The 25,763-nt window shown below is 30.6% G+C and overlaps 6 protein-coding genes across 9 annotated transcripts; 5 read left to right on the forward strand and 1 right to left on the reverse strand.

Annotated features, from left to right (window-relative positions):
* The first annotated feature begins 351 nt into the window (after window positions 1-351).
* Window positions 352-2,433, forward strand: LOC124926758 (tRNA N(3)-methylcytidine methyltransferase METTL6). 2 transcript variants are annotated; one of them, XM_047467046.1, is made up of 7 exons: window positions 352-604; window positions 918-1,027; window positions 1,236-1,422; window positions 1,498-1,600; window positions 1,675-1,817; window positions 1,895-2,016; window positions 2,103-2,433. In XM_047467046.1, exons 1-6 carry the CDS (start codon window positions 386-388, stop codon window positions 1,991-1,993), a joined length of 861 nt encoding a protein of 286 aa, XP_047323002.1. In that variant the 5' UTR covers window positions 352-385; the 3' UTR covers window positions 1,994-2,016; window positions 2,103-2,433. The 2 variants fall into 2 exon arrangements, with proteins under 2 accessions (XP_047323002.1, XP_047323003.1); XM_047467047.1 differs by having other exon boundaries at window positions 1,239-1,422.
* A 4,671-nt stretch (window positions 2,434-7,104) lies between these two features.
* Window positions 7,105-7,902, reverse strand: LOC124927419 (AT-hook motif nuclear-localized protein 20-like). Its single transcript, XM_047467823.1, has one exon. The coding sequence runs from the start codon at window positions 7,900-7,902 to the stop codon at window positions 7,105-7,107; it is 798 nt and encodes a 265-aa protein (XP_047323779.1).
* Window positions 7,903-14,179: 6,277 nt separating this feature from the next.
* Window positions 14,180-15,607, forward strand: LOC124927206 (peptidyl-prolyl cis-trans isomerase CYP19-3-like). Of its 2 annotated transcripts, none has more exons than XM_047467574.1 (2): window positions 14,180-14,321; window positions 14,587-15,607. In XM_047467574.1, the coding sequence occupies exon 2, from the start codon at window positions 14,603-14,605 to the stop codon at window positions 15,125-15,127; it is 525 nt and encodes a 174-aa protein (XP_047323530.1). In that variant the 5' UTR covers window positions 14,180-14,321; window positions 14,587-14,602; the 3' UTR covers window positions 15,128-15,607. The 2 variants fall into 2 exon arrangements, with proteins under 2 accessions (XP_047323530.1, XP_047323531.1); XM_047467575.1 differs by having other exon boundaries at window positions 14,219-14,321; window positions 14,566-15,607.
* LOC124927205 (probable carboxylesterase 2) lies at window positions 15,471-16,583 on the forward strand. The gene has a single exon (XM_047467573.1). The coding sequence runs from the start codon at window positions 15,544-15,546 to the stop codon at window positions 16,564-16,566; it is 1,023 nt and encodes a 340-aa protein (XP_047323529.1). The 5' UTR covers window positions 15,471-15,543; the 3' UTR covers window positions 16,567-16,583.
* Window positions 16,584-19,546: 2,963 nt separating this feature from the next.
* LOC124925053 (probable carboxylesterase 2) lies at window positions 19,547-20,575 on the forward strand. The gene has a single exon (XM_047465028.1). It carries the CDS (start codon window positions 19,547-19,549, stop codon window positions 20,573-20,575), a length of 1,029 nt encoding a protein of 342 aa, XP_047320984.1.
* A 1,336-nt stretch (window positions 20,576-21,911) lies between these two features.
* On the forward strand, window positions 21,912-25,646 carry LOC124927888 (serine/threonine-protein phosphatase PP1 isozyme 3-like). Of its 2 annotated transcripts, XM_047468384.1 has the most exons (4): window positions 21,912-22,404; window positions 24,487-24,717; window positions 24,781-25,046; window positions 25,135-25,646. In XM_047468384.1, the coding sequence occupies exons 1-4, from the start codon at window positions 22,230-22,232 to the stop codon at window positions 25,357-25,359; spliced, it is 897 nt and encodes a 298-aa protein (XP_047324340.1). In that variant the 5' UTR covers window positions 21,912-22,229; the 3' UTR covers window positions 25,360-25,646. The 2 variants fall into 2 exon arrangements, with proteins under 2 accessions (XP_047324340.1, XP_047324338.1); XM_047468382.1 differs by having other exon boundaries at window positions 21,916-22,404; window positions 24,487-25,046.
* Window positions 25,647-25,763: the final 117 nt, after the last annotated feature.

A 25,763-nucleotide genomic window follows, 5' to 3' on the forward strand; every position in this document is an offset into this window, starting at 1 on the left:
GTTCAAATTGAATTAGGTAAATCGGGTTAAACAAACCAAGTTCGGATCAATCACAAATAAATAGGTTAGGAATTTTAACCGAAATTACTAGACAAGTCAGGTTAGTATCATTTAACCCGTTAATCTAAACTAGACCCAAATTATCACCCCGAATTATATGATTTATAATATGAGATTAAGTGATTTTTAGTCAGCAATATTTATAATGTTAATTTAAGAATAAAAAACAACGGCTTCAAATGGGTTATTGACCATAAACATGTTAATTTGATGACTAATTACACTCACCCAATTTTAGTAACAAAGACATTAGACTAAGGATTGGTTTTGATTAGGGTTATATATATATATATAGAGAGAGAGAGTGAGAAAGGAAGGAGAGAGAATGAGCATGGAGGAGGCAGAGTACCACTCAAAGGATTTTGAATGGGACGAACTAAGGCAAGAGATCGAAACTGATCCATCTATGCGCTTTCACATGCTTCCTCAACTTGATAATAACTCTACTTACACGAATTCCTCATCTGATTGTTCTTCTCCTTCGGAGGAATCGGAGGCGTGGAACATTTTTCACGCTCGTCACGCCACTGGAAAGTTCTTCAAGGTTGTATCCTATTTCCTTCCTTTTAGATTCATTCTATCAGCATATGTTAGAAAACCCTTCTTGATTTGATCCTCCCCATGTTGCTTAACTCTGTGAAGACGCCCTGTTCTTCCTCTTCTATCCTTTTGGCACCATTTCTTGGTTTAAGATTGATCTTTTTTCTTTATTCAAGGATTCTAATTGCTAGATGTGATCCTTTGACCTCTACTACAGCTGAAATATAAGCACTATAATAGAATGAATCTCATTTATCATAGGCTTTTTCGAGTTTGATATATATTTGCACTGAATTAAGATTGTGAATTTGTTACAGGAGAGAAGATATCTGTTAAAGGAATTTCCTGAACTGATGTCGTCTGATGAACAGCTGAATGTTTTGGAAGTTGGTTGTGGCAATGGAAGTACTGCTCTACCAATATTAAGGTTAGGAGAAAACAACATATTTTCCCACAAACTATTAAAAATCAACGATAGTATTGCCTATGAACTGAACTATATACCAATTGAGTGCAACTTCTGAATTCTCTCAATAGACTAAACACAATAGTATGTAAATATATCGGAGCAAAGTGTATTAATGAATTTGTTCATAATCGAATAATTGAACACTATTAGTCTTCCACTTATCTAGCGGAAACAAAAGCATCAGCGTATATGCTTGCGACTGCAGTAGCGAGGCTCTTGAGAGAGCAAAAGAAGTGATAGAAGATTCTTCTGCCGGTTCACTTACAAATCGTTTTCACCCATTCATCTGGGACTTCTCCATGAATAATCGATTTCCCAGTTGCCTGCCTTCTCCAGTTGATTTTGTTACATTGGTAGGTGATTGATTTCCTCAAAAGAGATTGATTGAATTGAATTGTACAACTTGATTCTTTTTTTTTTCCTTTCAGATATTCACTCTATCAGCAGTGCCTCTCCACAGAATGCCTACTGCAATCGCATCGTGCTTCTCAGTTTTGAAACCGGGAGGCCTACTTTTATTCCGGGATTATGGTATTATTGAACCAACAAGAAACTGTATATGATTCTTCATATGCTTGCTAAGTAACACTCATTTATTACAACAGGGCTCTACGACATGACCATGCTTCGGTTTGGGCCAGATAAAAAGCTGGGATTCAGAGAGTATTTGCGATCTGACGGGACCCATTCATACTACTTTTGTTTGGAAACAGCAAGGGATCTTTTCACTAGGGCCGGATTCGACGAGGTAATTATATTTATTTAGTTTTAAAGTGTTATTTTCGCGACAGAGATGACGAATGTACCATGTGAACATATTTTCAGGTTGAGCTTGAATATTGTTGCATTAAGTCTGTGAATCGTCGAAATTGCAAGACCATGAAGAGAGTATGGATTCATGGAAAGTTCCAGAAACCCAAGTGATCGATATAGACCATTTTATTAAAGTAAGTTATCATCTTCTCAAAATCCAAACTTAAAAAAGAAAAGTTTTCCTTTCTATTCAGTCTTCCTTTGTTCTATCTCATTGCAGAATCGATCGTAACTACTGAGATTCCATCTAACTTGACGAGCCCATGCCCCGATTGAAGGGTGCAACTGATATCTTCATGTTTGTATTACAAGTAGTTTTAGTCATGCCTTTTAGCTTAACCAATTCTCCATTCACTTTTCAAGCATGATGAACTCTGTTCATAAACATATTTTTAAAGTAGGTATGTCCTTGTCTTAGTACAGTGGAAGATCTTATTAAGTATCTAGGACAGTTTTGCCCAATTTGAAACACTTTTTGTTTCTGTATCCAAATACAACTAAGAAACTTATAATATTTTTTTAAATTTGTTTGACCATGTTTTATTAGTGAATTTGATTTCACATGAAAAATTAAATTAACCAAATTATATGGATACTTGTTGATTCAATTTCTTAGATATCTCTATTATTGCAATGTATATATAAAGAAGATATAGGTAGGTAAGGTATATAATAAGCATTTTCTTAGACAAACTCAATGTAGTTGAACGGTGTAAACGAGAGGATAGGATTGGCTTGGCTGCTCTGGATTGTTCTTTGTTATCTTCACATGTTATCTTCACATGGAGGGATAAAACAGTCATTTAAAAAAAATATAAAATACTGTTTTGTCCCTCTATGTGAGGGAAATAGGAACCATTCGGAGCAGATAACCTGTTGGTACAGGTGAAAATTCTATAAATTCTCAAACAATGGGTTCAAGAAAATTTTAGGTTATGGTTTATTAAATATTTCAGTTTGGGATGATAGATTTGGTCAAATCAGTGTTAAAAAAAATGTAAAAATTGTTTTAAAAGAATAGTAAAAAAACTATATATAAATTGATCATATAACTTGAATATTTTTTCTTTTTATGAACCAAAAAAAAGTTCTTTCTATTACCATTGTTTAAAAAATATGTATGGTGGTTCAAATTCAATATTAAAGTTTAGGGCATTATGGTCTTAGCTGTAATTAAATTATGTATATTTTAAATTTTAATATTGATATTGAAGTTATGGTTGTGGTATACTAGTTATTCTTAATTAAAAAAAAGTAATAATCTATTTGTTTAGAAGTCCGATTGTCACTAAATTGACCAACCATGTTAAATTATTTAAAAAGTTGTCGGTTATATATCAATTTAGTTGAATTTTGGTTGGATTTAGTTTTAACAATCGGGTTCTGAATACACCAAATTCATGTTTGATTCATTTTTCACATGGTGGAGGAGGGAATAATGACAAGACTAGGATATGTGGCATGATTCATGAGGTATCTATATACAATATAAAAAGCATCACTAATAAATGTATCTTAATATAAAAACCTGATATATACTTTAAATGAAAATTAAACTCCTTCCAAAGTCTAAAAAAACGTGAGAGCCAAATCATATTATATAGTACAAAGTTTTTGGTGTTTAAATAGCTAGTTCAAATAACATTTATAATAAATCTAGATTTGATCAATTGAAATAAATTAATGTGGGACAAAAAAAATCTATAGAATTATCTTTAATATATGAACCGAAATTGATCTGATTACATTAAATTGATCAACAAAATGTGAGAGATGATTAATCTTCCTACCTATAGGTAGAAAGAAAACATGCAAATTAGTGATGCAAATGGAAAGATAAAACTGAAATAAATTAAACCCGACTTCCATATTATTGTATTATCAAATTTAGCTATTTTCCCAATTGATATCAACATTTAATTATTCTAATTAAGGGGATTATGACTTCTATGGATCTCAAAGGGATATATTTATTTTCTCCAATAATCACAATATCTTTAAGTTGCACATGATATTTAATATATTAATTTGACATAAAATTCATTGGGTTAGGTTTGAAAAAACGACTAATTTTACTTACACGTAGAACTAATTAGTTAAACGCGTATTATAAAATGTTTATTTGTCACGCGGTCAGCTATTATTGGAGGGAATGGGGTTTGAAATTAAATTAAGAAGCCATATATATATATATATATTAAAAAGATATCTTTCAAAATTTTCCATGGATGATTCTCTCTCACTAAATCATACAACTTTTTTGTGGGCTAATTAATTATTTAATTTTTAAATTTGACTAGTGTTTTGCGTGTGGTCCATATTACCTTAATGAAGGTTTTGTGGGATTCATAATCAATGTTTTTTCTTCTCGAATAGTAATTTATTGCCTCTTGTTGGACTTTCTCTCTCCTTTGTCTCCTTGTTAGAGTTTGTGAATGGTGATAAACCCTAGACAGCTGTTTCAAATGGTGCTTTGTCTTAAAAGGAGAGGGATTATTATTATAATATATTAACTCAAGATTTATTAAATCCCAGTTGGGTCCCATCATTTTTCTGTTTTCGTTTAGATTAATCTTTCTTTCTTTCATTTTTTTAATATTTTGTAATTTAACTTAAAAAAAAAACAATTATATTTATTTTTTGTATTTTTAATATGGCATGTGGATACATGTAAAGAGGGTCCTCTCATGCTGGTAATCATAGTTTTTTTCTTGTTTGAAAAAGTAATCTATTATAATTCATAGTACTTAGCGTAATGACTAATTAATGACTCTTAAATATATATAATGTGAGGATCAGTTAAACGTGACATAACATATATATTTTTAATAAAGAGGGTATGTTTTTACATTAATTTGACTCAATTCTTAGATTTTCGAAACATATAGTGTCTGGTTTTATTATTCGAATTATCATATAAGTTGAAATTTAACTTTTTCATAAATTTAAAAGTTAATATATTTAGTTTAATATATTTTAATATTTTATTTATTATTTATAATATTTTATTAATTTTTAAAAAAATAACATACACTTTTTTATATAATAATATTATAAATTTTTATAAACTATTTAAAAATACTACTAAATAAATAAATAATTTTATTTTGATGTTTGAATATATATATATATTATTTTTTTTATATATTTAAAATATTATTATAATATTATTATATAAAAAAGTGTCTGTTAAATATATTAGTCTTTTATTTTAATATTTATTAAATAATTAATTTAAAATATGATAATACAGGTTAATTTTCATCATAAAAGATCATATTATATTAAAAAATAATAATTAAATTATGTTTTAAGAAAAAGTATAGTATAAAATTTTAGTTACAATGTCTCTTCAAAAAGTAGAAATTTAGTTACAATAAATATTTATTTAAATTTTTAAGTTGTAAAGTTGAACTGTTTTGATATCTTGTGATATTGAATTTAATTTCTCAACCGTTGTGTTTGTATTTGTGACTTTCTCAATTATGTTAAGTCGCAAAATAATTTGGTTAAAAGATCTTGAATGAGTGAATTAGATTATAAAAGTTCATCCTTTACCTTATGAAGAATGAGCTCTTTATATTTATTGTTTGCCCTTCTTAGTCAATTATATAACATAATCATCTTAAGTTTCCCCAAACTCATTGGAAATTTCTTCTACTTTATCTTCACGCCATTCTCCGTTCAGTCCTGACTCCAAAGTATTCGATCGGTTTGTGGGCATGTAAGCATATCTGAATCCATACCAATTGTCGACTTTATAAATATCGTAATCATTTCATCCACTTCGTCTAGCATATCGCCCTCCGCAGTTCCTTGGAGCCAATCCATCTCTAATATGTTTGTAGTCAAATACTGCTCGATTTGATTCCATGATGGAGGGGGCAAAGGGGTGTAAGCAAAAAAGAGTTTCCCGACTCCTCTCATTTGATGCTTATAACTCACAATTTGACGACAGATGCATAATTCTTAGGTATCTTGTCTACCAAAATTTTAAATTGTCGGTGACGCTAAAGTTAAGTTCACATGAAAAAAATATCATTTTAACTTATATTTATAATCTTCGTAGTTATGTCCTCCACTTTAATTGATCTACTAGCGACAAAATTTTGACATTTGAACTATTCTAATGAGTTTTTTTTTTAAAAATTTCATAAATAAATGTCACAAAAAATAATTAGGTTGAAAACATTCAAATAAAAATTGTTATGTACAAATATACCTATATTATTTGCTATGTAGAATATAAATGATGTTTCCTAATCACTGAGATGATCATGATAGTAAGAATAAATTCACAACCCCATTGCTGAAAAATTAACATGTTTGTATTGATAAAACAAATGTGACAAGAAGTGGCACACATTTGAATATTAGCCAATTTAAATCCCTAGTTGGCATTTAAAATTGAAAAACATTTGTATAAATTTTAAAAAGTAAAATCTCATTATATATTGGATATATTAATTAAGAAATCCAAATGGTATCAGAATTAGTTTATATAAGAAAAAAAAGATAAAGCTATCTAGCTTGGGTACTTAAATATTATCTATCTATATGCATGCTTAGTTTATGAAAGCATTTGAAACATGTATAGAAGAAAACTCAATTGATTAATTTATAGGACTCCAAACAAGAACTAATGAATTGTAGTTTGTACTAGGTTATAAATTATCTGCAACAACATTGTTAATGATGTTACTAATTAAACCTGTCTTCTTTAAAATGAAATTTCAAGTTAATGTTGTAGGTCAGACTTTGAATAAGCAATATATAGTTTACATTTTATAATTAATATCACATACCAATTAATATATAGCTAGTCAATAATTTGTGAAAACAATAATTAGGGCTAACTAGAGATCTTATAGATCGAGAATCAGATCACTTATAGCTAGAAATTGTTTCATTCGATCTCCACATGAATCAATAAACTTTAATTCAAACTCAGAGTGAATACATGAAAGAGACAATATTCTGTATATATATAGCTAGGGTTGATTGAGAAGGAATTCATTAATTTAAGAAGCTGTAATTAACACTTAACAAAACTTAACCATTAATTATGAGTACTCAAGAAATTAAATTGTCAAAAACAATGTACAGAGATCAAACACAACATGTTTGTTATATATATATATAATTATCTCTTTAATTTCTAGCACTGTGATATTATTATTATTATTTTATTTCATCTTAATTTCTCATGTTTCATACCTTTATTAATAAGGAGGGCGGCCATGACCATGACGGGTCCAAGCAATTGCATCATGATTCATCTGCCCGTTTGGAGGCAACCCGAAACCCGTCTGCCCCAATCTGCCCGGCGAACCGACGTCTCCAACCGGTCCATTTCCACCGCCGTGATCCTCCTCCTCCTCTTCCTCCTCCAAAGGCAGCCGTTCGTATGTAGCGTTTGAGAACGTTGCAGCTATCACCATCACCGGTCCGGCCGCCACCAACGGTCCCACCACGCAACCACCTACGACCTGCCCTTGCCCAACCCCCAAGTACACGGTCAACCCAGTCGACCCGGGCGGGGCTGGTCCGGGTAGAAACGTCCCGTTCAACGAGATGATCTCGAATAATCCGGGTAAGGTCATGACTGAGGAGCCGGGTGAAGATGGCTGACGAAGAGTGACATTGGTGACCTGGCCACTAGCACTGAGAACACATATGCCGCGCTGGCGGCGTCTTGAAAACTGAGCCATGGATTCTGCCACGTCGGATCCTGTCCCTATTTCCAAGACATGGCTTCGTAGTGCGTTAGGGCTGTCCCTAGTTATGAAGATGGGGGGTTTTGGTTTGTTCTTTGAACCGGGCGGTCTGCCTCTAGGCCGCCGCCGCCTGTTTTCCACCTCGATCGCACCTTCTTTGGGCTCGTCGCTGTTTTCTCTCTCATCTTCTTCTTCGGTGTCATCGCTGATCAGATCTGGTATCCTGTTGTGTGTTGATCGGCCGGATATTGAAGTGTTTATTCCCGGAAGACCCACTTGTCCGGTCCACCATCGGTTCTCCATGCTCGATCAGGAATGAAATCTCTAGAGCTAGAGAATTAGAAAGTAATTAAATGGTATAGATCGATCTAATTAATTGAATTGTAAATTAATATATATAATACTGTTTTTGAATTTATTAGATGAATAAAGAAGGGCGAGATCTTACTTATAACAACAGAAAAATGAATGAATGCTGAGGAGGAAGATGATGGGAGAGTGCAAAGAAAGAAGATGAGAGGAAAGAGAGAGAAAGGGTCAATTTTTTTATTTTCTCTCTCTAAGATAGCTTCTTCAGGTGCTTAGGGTGTGTTTTTATTCTCTTTAGGTTATGTTCCGTGACCTACTGTATCTCTTTTCTTTCTCTCTCACACACACACACACAGAAGATTCCAGTCAAAACAAGTAGTTCTACCTTTGTTCTTTCTATCAGGTTTTTCTTGTAGAGATTAGATTATAATATTGTGTCCTCATTACTTTTTAGTATATTATTTTTTTTTTAGAGATGAAGGATTTCAATGCATAAAGTGACACAACAACAATAATAAGTGCATGTTCGGATTTGAATTATTTAAATAATTTGGTTTAATTTAAATTATGAAAAAACAGTTTATTTTTGTGATAATAATTAAGAGGGTTAATATTTAATAATAATATAATTTTTAGAAGAAGACTTATAAGATATTTTAATTGATAAAAAAATATTATATTTGTTTAAGAAGATCAAAGTTACAATGAGTTCAATTTCTATTTAAAATAAATTAAGTCACGGTAATTATGGGTCATGTAAAAAACTTAGTTTAAAATATCAAATTTAGTTATGAACTGAAATTATTTTATTTTAAAAGTTTAAAAAAATTAGAAATTCAAATATATATATATAAATCAAACTCTGATCGAAATAGGAAAGGGGAAGAGAGTAAATTGTGAGCTTTAATTATAAATTATTATAATTTATTTACTATTTATTTATTTAAATAATCATTATATTAAATATGTTTTTTATTAAAAACAAACTAAAATGTTTTCAATGTGATGTAAATGATTTAACTTATATATATACAATACTAACCGTCCATGGTTAAGGTAGCATTTTTAATTAAAAGTTTTTTCAGTCACATGTTTATGTGGCAAAACGTTGAATAAAAATACTAATAATAATGACATGCGGCAAACACGTATAATTAAAATAATAATATCGTGCAAAATTTAACACCATTTTTAATTTTCCTTTAGACTGGTCAATTTGATACATTTTATTAAATTGATAGAAAGAAATTTTCGGTACATATAAATTTAATTTGTTTAATGAAATGCGACTCCAACTTAATTTGAATGGTTATATATAAACTAAAAGACTCGAACTATATAAAAAAAAATTAGTCATTTGAGGCTTTTTTTTTTTCATTCAAATTGATAAAATGTCCGCCATCTTATTCTAACGTATCAATTTTGTTTATTTAATTAATTTTTCATATTTTAAAATAAATGATATTTAAAAAAAAAATTAATTTAGTATTGTTTTCGAGATTTGCACATTATAATTTGTCGAAATTTATTTGAGTGACTAAAAAATGTTTAATTTAATAAAATATTTAAAAAAATTTGAATATAGATAGATTTTGTATATATTTTTTAAAAATAATATAACAACGTAACTTTGTGTACAGTGTATCAATTTGAATGTTTTGTGTTTTAAATTGAATATTTGTTTTTTTAAAATATACGCGTTCAAAATTGTCGAATACGATTTGAATGTCTTAAAAAAAATCGTGTAATATGTGAAAATAATTGAAAAAACAAAAAATAACTCAAATAGAGTTATTTTGTTAAAAAAATCGTAAAATGTAATAATTGGAGCCCCTATAACATATTTCAAAGTTGGAATCTCATTTGATAAATACAAACTTCAAATCTTATATATCAATTGCCTAATTAAATTTGATACCTAGAAACCAAATTTGTTAACAATATAATATTTTTCTTACAAACAAAAATACTTTTACATTTATTTTACAATGATTTAATTTTTATTTATTCAAACAAAGAGTTACACATACAAAATTGAATGAAAATTTTTGTTAAAATTATAATATAGAAAATTGAATAAGTATGCATTTCTTTTATACTGACTTTAAAAACGAACTCGTTTGAGTTTTATAACGATTAGTAGTGAAGTATATGAAAGTCAAATCAACTGAATCATCTACGAAAATCTCTACTAAATATTGTGAGCGATATTAAAAATTATATATCATTGCAAGACGGTAGGCATCATCGTTGGCCGAAAAATATTATGCCAAATAGTGATAACTAAATATATATGGGACAACGAGTTAAAACACATAACCCGCAAACATTTTTAACCAGATGCAGAACTTGTCGTTTGACAGGCTCGAATTCAAATCCAGACCTATTATTGCCGCTATACTAGATAGAAAAGGGAATATATATACCCCAAATAGTAAAAAGTTATACAAATTATGAGGATACTTATCCGCGGACTTTCAAATAAAAGATCAATTTAATGACTATTTAATAGACGAAAAATAAAATTTAATGACTATTTAATAGACGAAAAATAAAATTTAATGACTATTTAATAGACGAAAAATACATTTAAATCCGTTACTTTAATTTTTTTTTATGCTAGAAGAGGGGACAAAGACCTGAGAAATTAAAGTTAAGTTATCAAAATATATAATTCGCCGTCCATTTATATAGGTGTCAACTTGCCTAGTATCTCTTACCATTCGTATAGCAGCATATATACCTTCCATTTCGAGATCTTTGTCACTTGTTCAGTTCCATCCAAGCTCGCTTTTATCTGAATCTTCGTGGAAGATTCCTACTAGGTACAAACATTCAAAGGTAAATACAAGTGGGGAGGAGGAAGTCGCGCCCAGAGCCAGCGCCCAGAGCCAGCCTAGCTCAGTTCTACTATAAGGCCTCTAATTAACTCCTCCCTCAGGACACTGTTGCCCATGGGGACAGGGTAGTCCCGATTTCCATAGGTCTTTGGTTCGATCGGCCCACTAAAATAAATAATATTATTTAAATTAAAATAATATGTTAGGACAAATTTGATTTAACTAAACAAGACTTCACGTTGAAAAAAACATAAACTTAACTAAAAATGGAGTGGTTTATAAAAAAATACTACACTCTCCGGGGTTGGATGCTAAAGATACCATGGGAGGATTGAAACAAAATTTTTGTTTTTTTTCTTTGATAGTATTCTGCAATATTCAATTTTATTTCAGGTTTGTAATGTATTTGAAGGACAGATAAGAATTCGAGAAAAATTACAATGATAATAGAAAAATAAAGACAAATTCAATCCAACTAAATATAACAATGTATCAAATAAAACAGAAAAAAAAACATCTCAATTTTGAATGTGAGATGCTAAAAATGTTTTATCTTTCTCAAATAATTGAAATAAAAAAATTGCTTGAATATCTAACTACAAATATTTTGACAATTAATCTCTCAAAGAGAGTTAAACCTAATAGTAATAATTGCACAATTTCTTATTAAATAGTATTCCATTTTTATAACAATTGAAAATTATTTGTAATTAGTTGATAACATTATTTTTTTGTTATTTATTTATTTTTGTTTTTTTGAATGCTTTTATTTATCAACTTGAGAATGTTACTAAGTTTATTATTGATTATTTTTTTAGTAAAAAATATATAAGTATCTGAATTAATTGAACTTATACCTCATTTAAGATTCATTTGAATGTAGGGTCAATTATGAATATTGAATTTTGCATAATATTTTATTGGAAAATCTGAATATAAGAAACCTATATATTAATATTATCATTATCATTTATAATAATTAATTTAATTACTTGATCACGTGAGAATATAAGTGTTCAAATTAATTAGGCAAATTACCATTTTTCTAACTAACTAGTACAAATAAAATATAATCTTATTGATATGTAGTTCATTGTTTGTTTTGGTTTTTCTTGTAAATGTTAGTTTTGAAAGATATATTTTTAATACTTTATAACATATTAAACATTCACGGTTTTTTTCTACTTCATATATTATAATTAGTATTATTGAATATTAATCTTATGATAAATGAATTAAATTAGTTAATATTGAAAGAGGGGAATGATTTTCTTGATAAAATAGTTCAAAAGTATCCAAATATTTTCTCTTTTATAATGACACAATAAATCAATGATCCCAGGGCAGTGCCTAGAGCCAGAGAGAGGACTGGGGCCGGCGCATCTGGACATGCATCATCTCTTTTTATTTTTATTTTCTTTATTTATATATATTTTTTCTTTTAAAAAATATTAAACATTTGATTTATTATACTGCACACAAACAAAAATACAAAGAAAATAAACGGCGGGATAACCAAGTCAGAGATATGACTTAAAAAAGAGAGCTGGCTGTATCAATAAGTGAGAATCAATTATTAATGTGCTTCATCATAAGAGATAAAGTTTTGATATGCCTTTATAATGTGCTTCATCTTAAGAGCTAATTGACAATAGAGATAAAAAAAACTTAATTGCCCAGGTAAGTTTTAGAGTTTAGTTAGGTAATTCATATATAATACGTTTCAGAGTTTAGTTAGTTTCCTAATGACAAAGTTTGATGGAAAATAAAACCCTTGTACATAAAACAATTGTGACTGATGTCATAAAGTCCTTACAACCACCATTTAAGATAACAAAAAATTGCGTCTTAATATTTTAAGGAATAGACCAATTGCATGTCTTGTTTGAGGGTTTGGGTTTTTTTTATTCAACATAAAAAAAAACTGATTATTAAATATTTATGATCACATTATCCTATATATACATTTTTTCTTTCTCTATATATATATATTGCTTAATAATTAATTTATATTAAAAAGTAAGTAAAAGGTAATTTTTGTATTTTAATAAATAAAAATTTAATTAGATTGTTTAAGTGATATATTAATTTTAGGAAAAAACTAAAAAAAACTACTTTCACTAATCACTCCATGGCCCTAAAATGTTTCATGTGGAAGATTCAATGCTGTCTTTCACTAAGTTTAACATAAATTGTTAGTGTTGTTTGTGTCAGGTGTGAATTGCTTGAATTGAATGCAATGATTCACTTTTAGGAGGAGGTAGCTAACTCGATTTCTAGAACGATGATATTCACTTTAACTTAAGGGTTCCATTACATTATATAAGTGAGAAACGAACTCATAATTATTTTTGCCACTTAAATTACACTAGTATATTATTTTAGAAAACCTTTAATTTTCACTACATATTTGTATTATTTTCTTTAAGATGCATAATAGAAGAGTTTTAAAATTTATTATTTTTACTTTGTTAACTTATTTTTGTAAATATCAATACAATATAAAAATAAATTCTAATAAAATATATTTACAATGAAATAACAAAAAATAAATGAGACAAAGAAAAAATCTTCACCACACTACAAGCAAGGGAGAAACTCACAACGACTAATAGTAACTCCTAAAATCTCTAATAGAGTAATTGAGTCCTAGATATAACCTCAACAAGAGTATCCAAAATGACAGTATAAAGGAGACTAATTGAGAGCTACAAAAAAATTGAAAGTTCACACTCCCTCTTTAATTAGATTATAAAAAAAAAATAGAGAAAATTGTCGCTCATTAATTCTAACGAGAAATGATTAGAACTGGAAATTTGGGGTATGGAATGACGTGGCGCAATCTAATTGGTCGAAAGAATAATAAAATTTCTCGTCTTCACTGTCCTCATCTTTTATTTTTTTCCAACTAATAATATAGTGACACATCATTTTATTTTCTATTCCCTCTCCTAAATTCCTTCCCTTTATCACATTGATCTACACCCTCAGCAAGATTTCCAAAATTAAACCTGATATAACTAAATAACAAATATTCATTGATTACAATAAAATAAGATGTGCCACGTCCCAAAAATATTGGAATAGTGAAGTAGAAGATGGACATCAAATTTCATTTATTTAAGACATACCACATCTACTTACCAAGATAATGTTTTTCTTGTGAATCTTGAACTACCCACCCAAAAAAACAAAAAATTCATAATAGTCACCTACCCTTAGTATGTCAAATAAACTTCTTTTGAACTAAAAATCTCCACCACCCAAATCTAACAAATAATTATGTTCTTACACTACTTAGAAATATATTAATTTTGAAAATAATATTATATATATATGATAAATTTGAGATGAAAGAAAAATATGTTTTAATATTCGGTGTGAATGTGATTGAGTTACTTGATTAGAAAGATTATTTAGTGGGTTTAAAATAAAATCGGGACCCATAGAGATAAAGCCCTAAAACCCTTGGGCCTTTGGTTTCGGCAAATATATATATATATATCTTCGGAGGCGCCGATCCTAGTCTTGTTCATCCATCTTCACCCATACCAGTTAAACCTCAGCCGAAAGGTACGCTTTCTCCAAGAAATCTTGTATTTTCTATTTGTATAGGTTTTCTGTTTCTTTCTATGAGCTGTTTGTTTAGTCATGAAATGAAGCACATGTTCCTATTGTGGTCAGATGACATAGAGATAGATTCAGTATTGTTACGATTTCATAGATTTGTCTTCTGTTAGTTAATTGGTCTCTTTTTGTGTTTCTCTTCGTTCATTCTGCAATTTCTCTGTTTTGGAAGTTCTTAACTTAAATTCAGGTTCTCTATTGCAAAACCCAGATTCACTCAAGAGAAAATGAAGAACCCTAAAGTTTTCTTCGACATAGCAATCGGAAAGATAAAGTCTGGACGAGTAATTATGGAGCTTTTCGCAGACACCACCCCTAAGACCGCAGAGAACTTTCGAGTCCTCTGCACTGGAGAAAAAGGGATTGGATCTGCAGGGAAGCCTTTGCATTACAAAGGCTCTACATTTCACCGCATTATCCCCAATTTCATGTGCCAAGGTGGAGACTTTACTAGGGGTAATGGGACAGGTGGAGAGTCTATCTACGGTATGAAGTTTTCCGATGAGAACTTCAAGCTTAAACATACGGGTCCTGGTATTCTGTCTATGGCGAATTCTGGACCCAACACCAATGGATCACAGTTCTTTATCTGCACCGACAAAACAAGCTGGCTCGATGGAAAGCATGTTGTGTTTGGGAAGGTTGTGGATGGCTATAATGTGGTTCAAGAGATGGAGAAGGCAGGTTCTGAAACTGGACGCGTTTCGTCTACTGTTGTGATTGAAGATTGTGGCGAAATAGTTGAGGGTTAAGGAAATGTGTTTGCGGGGAAGGTTTTCGAGTCGTTTTGGTAAGGATTTGAACTAAAAATAGTTTGTAGGCTTCATCTTGGACTACTGATTTCTGCCTTTTGAGAGGAATATGACTTTCATTTCTCTTAGATTTGATGGTTTTCAATAACAATAATGATTTCATTATGCAAAATTCAGGGTTTATTTCATAGAGTAAGTAACCCTTTAATGTATTTGATTATACCCTATAGGACAAACTGCCACTATTTTAAGGATATCTAAAAATAGTTGGCATGATCCATAAATTGAGGACCTTAACAAATCCCTACCATTCATAGATTCTGGTTAAGACTATTTAAGCACCCAAAGAGGTACAATGAACTCGTCGTCCTTTTCTTTCTACAAATCCCTTTATATTTGTTTAATAGAAAGAATTGATGACCAAATTTAATCCAATCTTTATCCTTTCACTTTTCCTAATATTGGGCACTGTCTCATCGTGTGCAAAAACGTGCAAAGAAGTAAGCTTCACATTCTTCTTGAATGTCTACTCTAATTGTACCATCGAAAGGCTAGTAAAAAGTGACCACGTCCCACCGCACTTTGACAACGAAACTCAGGTCAGATCCTGGGATGTTGTCATTAACCGACAACTATCTGGCAGACAACTATCTGGCAGGTTGTATCGTCCCAACAACATTGATCATGGACTTCGTGTCCCTATCCTCATATTTTTCCACGGAGGTGGCTTCCTTGTCGGTTCTCCCTTTGACCGTAGTGCCCAAAACATGCTCTACCGACTTAGCTCCATGGGAAAATTCGTCATTCTCTCGGTAGACTACATGTTAGCCCCCGAAAGTAAGATCCCCATTCCCTATAGGAACGGTGACGAGACTCTCAAATGGTTGGCCTTGCAGGCTACCGGAAATGGCAACAAGAAATTTAAATGGTTGAAAGATATCTTGGATTTTGACCGAGTCTTCATCGGTGGACAGAGCTCGGGTGGAAACATAGCCTACAACGTGGCAATGAGGTTCCAACAAAAGAAGCTTGACGGGTTGAGACTTGGGGGACTAATAATGATTCACCCATATGTATTGACAGTGGAGGCATTGCCTTCTCTTATGAATGCCAACGAGGGAATGAGAAATAATATTACCGGATTGTGGCCTTATGTATGCCCTAAAACCATAGGGTTGAATGATACTAGGGTTAACCCTTCGTTGGAGACTAATTTGCAGGTGTTAAATCCTGGTAAGGTGTTGGTTTGTGTCGCTGAGAAAGATCCAATGATTGACGCGGTGAAGGCGTTCTACGATGTGCTTGAGAAGAATGTGGAAAAGGTGGAGTATTACGAGACATTCGGAAAAGGCCATGTTTTCGATAATATCTTTCCAAATATTGTGGAAACATATAATTTGTACGAAAAGATTGCTACTTTCATAGAACTAAGCCAATGACCAAAGCTGATGTAGGTGGTTGCACCATATGTTTGGTGAAAGGATTAACATTGTAATAATTTAAATATCAAACAAGATTTAAACCTAAAGCGGTTCCAAACATACATCACTCCTATGTGCACATATTAAAATTATGTTCTGGTTTCATTCAACAAACTCAATGCGGATATAAGACAAATTTACCGTTTTTCATTAAGTATAAACGTCGTAATAATGTCTTTTTAAATTTATCAAAAAATCGCCTCAATCACCCTAAAATGAATAACAAAATTAAAATTATAAGACGGAAAAAATATTATTTTTGTAAACCAATTATTAAGAAATTAAAAAAAAAAATCATTCCATTTTCACTCAAACCTCTTGAATTAAAATTTCAAAATTGAAATTAAAGTTATTACTTGTGGAGAATAAAAAATATAAAAATTTGTTGATTCAGTTAAAACGTGACTGATTAACAGTACAATACTAATTTGTCAATATAAAAATGAGTTGTATTAATATATTAATTTAATTTTTAGATCAAGTATTATAAATTTATAATGGCTCCCGCTTTGGATTCCTTAAGAAACATTTTAACATCATAGAGTTTACATGTACACATATTTTTGTTTATGTCTGACATATGTGTTAAATTTGAGAATTTTAACATAAATATATTTTAAGATTTATGGAGAACAAGATATATTAACATGACATGTTACTGGACTTCAAGAGCTAATTAAATATTTTCTCACTTTATCAAAAACTTTATTTTTTAATATAAAAATCATGACATTCTCAAATTTGACAGTGCTATCCCAAGGTTTGAGCTGCCCTAGCCTCAGTAGAAAAAGTTCAATATATTTTTTGTTGCCATAAATTTAGTTTTAAAAATTGATAAAAGATTTTCATTTTTGGTGAGACTTAAACACATAACCACATTGAAACTTTAAATGTATAACTTGAACCACCAAGCTACTACCATTTACATTTATGTTTAAAATTGCAATAAATATATCTAAATATTTTGATATTTTTAATAAATAGACTACCCTGACCGAGAGCTTGTCGGGCTTACACGACCATGGTGCTATAATAAATTTTGATAACTAAAAAACATATTTAATAAAAATAAAAAAATAAGACATCTATCTGATCAATGCTATAGAGTTCAGTTCCTTGATTATTTTTTATTCATTCTTCTTTGTATTAAAATTCAATAAAATTATATAAATATGATGATAATTTAAAAGCCATATTAGAATTAACAAGATTAATAATAATGTTTGAATTATATATATATATAATTTATTATTATTTTTTCTAAAATTATAAATCAATAAATAATTATAAATATATAAATATATTTCTCATATATTAATATAATTATTTATTGTAGGACGACAATTAGGTCAATTTCAGGTTGAGGGGTTCGGGTCGACAAATTAACGGGTTATGAGATACTAACCTGAATCTGACCTATTTAATAAGTGTCAAAATCTCTAATCTGAATGTGACCTATTTATTTGTGACTAACTTGAATCAAACTCGATTTGACTAACTCAACAATCAAATCCAAATCCAATGTATTTAGTTTACTTCTTTGTTTTCAAATTAAAAGAATCAGTCAAAACGAAAATAAATCAAAATCACAATTTCGCTTTAAAAAATTCTATAAAAAAAATGAGTGAATAAATAAGAAAGATAAAAAAAACACAAAATTCAACAAAAGAAACTTGTTAAATAGTTATCGGGTCAAGTTTAGGTCATTTCTGGTCGACCCGATTTTGACATATTTATTAATCAAGTTATATAGGTCAACCTAATTTTGATCCGAACAATAATATACACGACACTGACCTGATTTTTGTATTTGATTCGGGTCCAAAATTGCTGACCAAACTTTCTTAACTATTTATTAACTTTTTTTCAATTATAAATTATATAATATTTTACATAATTTATACATAAATATATTTTTTCATTTATAATTTATTGTAAATCATATATCTAAATATATTTTAAATATTCGAAAATAAAGAAGTTTATTACTTATTTATTTATATATTTTCGAAAATATTGAAATGCAGATTTAAAATTAATTAGGAGTAAATTATATAATTTAAAAAAAGTTAATAACTAATATAATATATATATATATATATTAATATATCATTTATTTGGATTTTATTTCATTATATTAATTTTAATTTAATTATATGCATTTTTTATTTTAATTATATATAATTTAAAAATAACACTATAAAGATTCTTTCAAATTTTATTATATTTATATATTTTATTTAAAAATATTTAATAATTAAAAATAATTATACATATATATTTTTCATTAATTAATGTTTAAATTATAATTTATGTTACAAATTTCAAAATTACATAAATAAATTTGTTACTTAATTAGAATATTTAATAATAAAATAAATGAAGAGAGTGACTTATGAAAAGAAAGGTTTGGTTTGGTTCGGTTTGGTTCGGTTTGATGTTATTTCGTATAAATGGTTCAAAAGAAATAAGATCATATGTTACCAATATTTGTCTGCTCTCTATTCCTTCTCACCGGGGAAAAGTAGTAAAAATCTAATAATAATTACCTTACTTCCATGTGAGAAGGAACAACTTCTTCTACCAGAACCTTGATTGCCAAAAGAGAAGATGAGAAGGTTTTTGTCCAATGTGTTCGAGATTCACATTTTAAAATAAAATGGATGGTCTAAATAAAGCTTGTATCCAAATATAAATAATAATAAGAATGTGAATGAATTGAATCAAATTAAACATATATATATATATATAATGGGAGGATTAAAATTGTCAAATATATTTAAACAGCTAGCTATTTGAAGGTATGTCTAAAAATAAATAAATGATTAGAAGAAATGGAAGAGGAAGAAGAAGAAGAGTATTTAAGAACCCGAAAAGAGACATTGAGAAAGTTGTGGTCTTCTTCTTCTTCTTTTTTTTTTAATGAATGGAAAGAACGATGACGACCACATATAATAATCTCCTTTGTTTTTCTCTTTTCCTAATTCTCTTCTCCGGCGGCGGCATCACCACCGCATCATCCCGTAAAACATGTAAACCGGCATTCTATCAATTCTTCATAAAGGTCTATTCCAATTGTACCATCGAAAAACTCGTCAAATACGACCCAATCCCACCATCCCTTGACAACGAAACTCAGGTCCAATCATCGGATCTCATCCTTCATTTGAAGTCAAACCTAACCGGTAGGTTGTATCGTCCCAGTAACATCACAGCCGGACAACGTGTCCCTATTCTCATCTACTTCCACGGAGGTGGTTTCATGACCGGCTCCCCCTTCAACCGCAACGCCCAATCCCAGCTCTTCAGAATTAGCTCCATAGGTAAGATCGTCGTACTCTCCGTAGACTACGTGTTAGCCCCCGAACATAAGATCCCCATTCCATATAGGAGTGGTGACAAGGCTCTCAAATGGCTGGCCATGCATGCAGCCGGAAAAGCAGACGATAATGAAAAATGGGTGGACGATGTCGTCGACTTTAACCGAGTCTTCATCGGGGGACAGAGCTCGGGTGGAAACATAGCCTACAACGTGGCAATGCGACTCCAACAAAACAAGCGAAAAGGGATCGAGTTTGCCGGGTTAATATTGATGGACCCTTATATATTGACAGCCGATCCCTCGCCTGCTCTCGAGCGTATCCCCGAAAACTTCAGGAGAAATATTACCGGATTGTGGACTTATGTTTGCCCTAAATCCACCGGGGTAAACGATACTAGGGTTAACCCTTCCCTAGAGACTAAATTGGGCGTGCTAAAACCGGGAAAGGTGTTGTTTTGTGTCGGTGAGAGAGACCCATTGATTGACGGATCAATCTCCTTCTACAATGTCCTTTTGAAGAATAATATCAAGACAGAGTTCTACAAGACAATGGGAAGGGGTCATGCTTTCGATAACATGTTTCCAGATATAGCGGAATCATTTGAGATGTACCAGAAGATTGATTCTTTCATAAGATCAGCATAATAATTAATTCATGTTCATGTAGTAAGTAAGTAAGTAGTAAGGGATCGATCGATCATTCATTGCACAACCTAGCTACTATAATATGTTGTGACCAATATTGCCACTAAAAGAGAACTTTCTTTCTTTAGAAAAAAAGGATGTTAAAAAAATTGTATTATATTTTTAACTTAAATTCATATTTTAATTACTTCTTCTTTAATTTTATGATATCTTTTTAAAATTCTATTATTATTGGTTTGGTTACGAGAAAAAACATCAACGTTATGTCTCACGTGTCTGTGCCCATCCTCCATAGATAGTCTCTACTTTAAAGCTCGAACATGATTGACCCTTATATCTTGACAGCCAAGCCATTGCCTTCTCTTATGAATGCCAACTAGGGATTGAGGAATAATATTACCGAATTGTGGCCTTATGTAGGGCCTAAAACGACCGGCTTGAACGATCCTAGGGTTAACCCTTCCTTGGAGACTAATTTGCGAGTGTTAAATCCTGGCAAGGTGCTGATTTGTGTCGCTGAGAAAGACCCATGATTAACGCAGTGAAGTCATTCTATGATGTGCTTGCGAGTTGCGAGAATGTGAAGAAGTCGGAGTATTACAAAGACAATGGGAAAAGACATATTTTCGATAACTTCTTTCCAAATATTATCAAAACAACCCAATTGTACAATAAAATTGTTACTTTTATATATACAGGTAATCTAATCGATCAAAATGACTCTCATAATTATGATAGAATAAAAAGAAAAATATTATTTTAGGAGAAGGGATTCCATAGCATGTTAATTGTTGTGTATATATATATATATTTGGAAAAGTGTTTTTTTTTTATATATATATTATTGATTACAAATAATCTCTTAATTGAATTTAGGCTAATAGTGACTAAATATTACAAGTAAATGATCTATATTTAGTAGATTGATAACATATAACTCCCAGGGGAAAAGGCTTAAACTTTAAACTAAATAAAAATATTATTCATCAAATTATCAAACCATAATCAAATAAAATTGTAATCTCAACTAACCAAATATACAAAAATTGAAAACCACATAAAAATAAAGATTATAAACTTAGGTAAAACAAAATGATATTGGTTCCATTGCTAAGTGGGTCCCAAACATGATTCCAAAAATTGCACTCTGTTGTAGCTTGTTTGATCATGATTTTTTTTACAAGTTTTATTAAAATATTATTTTATATTTAAAATTTAAAATTAATAAAATTATTTTATATTTTAATTGATAAATTAAATAATTTAATGATTATAATTATATTTATAAATATTAAAAAAAAACTAAACTAACCTAACCTAACCATGTCCAAACACAAAATTGATCCCCCGCTCTATTGCGCTTCCCACCAGCAAGCTCTCCCCAATTTTCATTTGCAGGGCCGAATTTCTTTTCTTCTTAAGGTGGTTACTTGTGTTCGCAGATGTCTTTATTCTCTCTTTCTCTGCGGAACGCACTAAATTAAGATCATTTTCTTCCCATAACATCCAACGAATCAGGAAGGAAGAGACGTCTGAAGTTTTCTTCGTTCCTCAGGATCTTATAATAACACGTTTGATGATCACCCATAAAAAAAATTGAAGAGAAAGATATTGACTTTGTACTTGTGGGTGTCTCTTGGATTTGTCTGGATAAATGGACCCAGCTCATCTTGACAACATAATCAATCGGCTTCTTGAGGTCCAAGGTCGACCAGGGAAACAAGTTCAGCTGTCGGAGTCAGAGGTTAAGCAGCTCTGCCAAGCTTCTAAGGATATTTTCTCTCAACAGTCCAATTTATTGGAGCTTGAGGCACCCATTAAGATTTGTGGTATAATCACTAACTCTTTCCTTACTTTGAATTAGTATTCATTTCATATATGTTTGTTTCTCCTTATGTCAATTTAGTGTCTTGGCTATTGAACATGGTTATGTTCTGTGTTTTCATTTTGACTTCGTTTTCTGTTCTGGATTCATTAGAAATGAAGATGCTTCTGTGCAGTGGGACACTCTTTCCCATGTCTTTCTTTGTTCACCTGCTTCATCTAAGCAGTATACTGTTATATGTGAATGAACTTTGACTTCACTGAGTCATTTATGGCTTTACCTGGTTGATGCTTGAGTGTGTCTCCAAAGCATTTAATTACATTGTTAGATTCTAACTTTTGACCTTGTTTGATCTTGGGTTATTTGAATAACCAAGTGGTTATTTTCAGATAATCTTGTTTGATGTAGTCATGTCAAACATTATGGGTATAAAACATATAATGAAAAAATAGTAGGTATTTTGGTTTTTAGTTGATGATTTGAATGATGTAATTGATGAGTAGATTGATGATTAGATAATGGTTAGTTAAAAATTAAAATTAATCTTAATAAACCATGGTCACAATCAATTTGATACTTCTTAGATATTTAACCCTCTTTCTAGACCATGAAAAATTATTCTTTGTAATGATGAGATATCACTGATAACATTTCTTGACCGACATTGTCTCATCAAAGTCAAAGTCTCTCCAAACAAGCGAGTCACGTTTAGTTTCATCACACCAACCTTCCAATAATCTCATCAAAGTATCTATTGTTCAATCTATATGCAGCAAAGTATTCTTTCAAAGATTCATTCACCCAGTACAACATTTTTTTTCTTATTTAGCTATTAATGTAAATGTCGAACATGTCTTTTGATGCTTGTTTAATTGTACTATGATTGGTAAGATGAATTACCATGCTTTATATGATGCTTCTTTAGCTTGGTAAATTCAAATAATGTATGTCAGAGTATTTTGTTGAATAGAATTACAGTCATTTCATTTGGTTCAGGTTTCTTACATTTATCTTTCTGTAGCATAAAGTTCTCATTGTAATTTAGTTTTCAATCAATAGATACATCTTGTATTAATGTTTTTGCTAATGGAAAATGCTCTGTTTTACATCTTTGGTTAGAGATGATGGTGACTCCTTCTCTACAATTGTTTTGTGATTGAACTTAAAGATTTCATTCATCCCTTCTTAGAGTCAATCAACATGAGCCTTGTGATACTGTAGACAAAAGTCTAATTTTATTTACATTGCAACCTAATCTGTCTTGTCAACACTAAGAGCTCTGTTTGAAACAACTAAATGTTAAGCCTTGACATCACATATACCATGGGGAAAAAGATATGGTTCGGTCCTTGCTTTGCTATGTTTTTCACCATTGTTAGCCATGCCAAGTCATTTGGAATGAGTGGAGCAAAATGATTACTTTTCATTTTGACATATAACTATGCTTGTGCCATAATTTATATGTAGTTTAATATGGGCAGATTTGAGTTTCTTAGTTTTATATGCTAAAATGTTAAATGATCTAAAGTATACATGATCTAGAGTATAGCATTGTGGAAATTCATGTAATTTATGAGGGTAGATATGAACAATAATTATTTTTGTTCCCTTTATGCTGAACATACATACCATCTATTTGGCAACATTTTTGTGTAATCATTCTTATCTTTTTAGTATTGCCTCAAAATATCTTTCTATTCACTTTTCATACTTGTAGAAAACTAAAGAAAAGTTGTATTATTATGAATACTTTTCTTATATAATAGAAATAATTTATTTATTAGGATATCACAGGATAATAATATCCTAATAAAATCCTATGAAATATTATTAACCTCAATCATATCATACTAATATTATTTTGTTAGACAGTATTATAATCTTATAGATTATTTCAACAATAATTTTTGGGGTATAGATAGTCATTAATGTATATGTCAGTGCTATGCATGCTTACTTTCATGTGTAACCCATGTTTAGTACCTGATTGATTATTGTATATAGTTTAGCAGTTGAAAGTAATCTCCATTACTACTGATTCTCAGATATTTTAATAATACTGTTTTGTTCTGTCCCTGTGTCTCAGGAGACATTCATGGTCAGTATTCTGATCTTCTTCGGCTTTTCGAATATGGTGGATTTCCTCCCCAGTCAAATTACTTGTTCTTGGGAGACTATGTAGATCGAGGAAAACAAAGCATAGAAACAATATGTCTTCTCCTTGCGTTTAAGATAAAGTATCCATTGAATTTCTTCCTCTTGAGAGGAAACCATGAGTGTGCATCTATAAACCGCATATATGGATTTTACGATGAATGTAAGAAAAGATTCAACATCAAGTTATGGAAAATGTTCACAGACTGTTTTAATTGCTTACCAGTTGCTGCTCTAATTGATGAGAAGATTCTTTGCATGCATGGAGGTCTTTCACCTGACCTTCACAATTTGGATCAAATTAGAAATCTACAGCGCCCTACCGATGTTCCAGATGCTGGTTTGCTTTGTGATCTTCTGTGGTCTGACCCTAGCCGAGATGTGAAAGGATGGGGGATGAATGATCGAGGAGTTTCTTACACTTTTGGTGCTGATAAGGTGACTGATTTCCTAAACAAGCTTGACCTGGACCTTGTTTGCCGAGCACATCAGGTTTTTACATTCTCATTTATTCAGTTGAAATATCTTTATTCTTTCTTAAATGATACAATAACATTACTAGTTTTATTCCTGATTTCAGGTTGTAGAGGATGGATATGAATTCTTTGCTGATCGGCAACTAGTGACTGTATTTTCAGCACCAAATTACTGCGGTGAATTTGATAATGCTGGTGCAATGATGAGTGTTGATGAGACTTTAATGTGTTCTTTCCAAATCTTGAAGCCTGCAGAGAAGAAAAAATCTCTTTTCGGTAGCACAATTGCCAAAGCAGGAAATTCTCTGGTAGGTCCCAAGCTAAAATAGAACTATAGAACTTGGGTCTCTAAGTGGTTAGTGGAAAGGGTTTATAACTAAGAGTTAGGTTCGGTTTTCACTGAAAATACCTTGATTGAAGTCGAGGGTCATGGTGGGTGAGATGTGCTATCCTCCTTCAGGAAAAAAAAATTCTAAAAAAGTATGCACATCTAATAATGGAATATTAACTGCAAGATATATCTCCTTACCATTTGGAAACATTCTCTAATGTTTGTGTCATTTCAGCTATTTTATTTAATGGCATGCTCAACATATTTATTCATGCCTATTTCTTGCCTTTGGATGGGGGCTGTTTTGTAGTTTTTTTACCTCTTTTTTTTTTATATATATTAGGAAAATAGCTTTTAGTTTTGATCCAATTACTCTTTAATATTTTGCAAGAACTTTTGAAT

The sequence above is a fragment of the Impatiens glandulifera genome, chromosome 2, assembly GCF_907164915.1.
Source record: "Impatiens glandulifera chromosome 2, dImpGla2.1, whole genome shotgun sequence".
Lineage (NCBI taxonomy): Eukaryota > Viridiplantae > Streptophyta > Magnoliopsida > Ericales > Balsaminaceae > Impatiens > Impatiens glandulifera.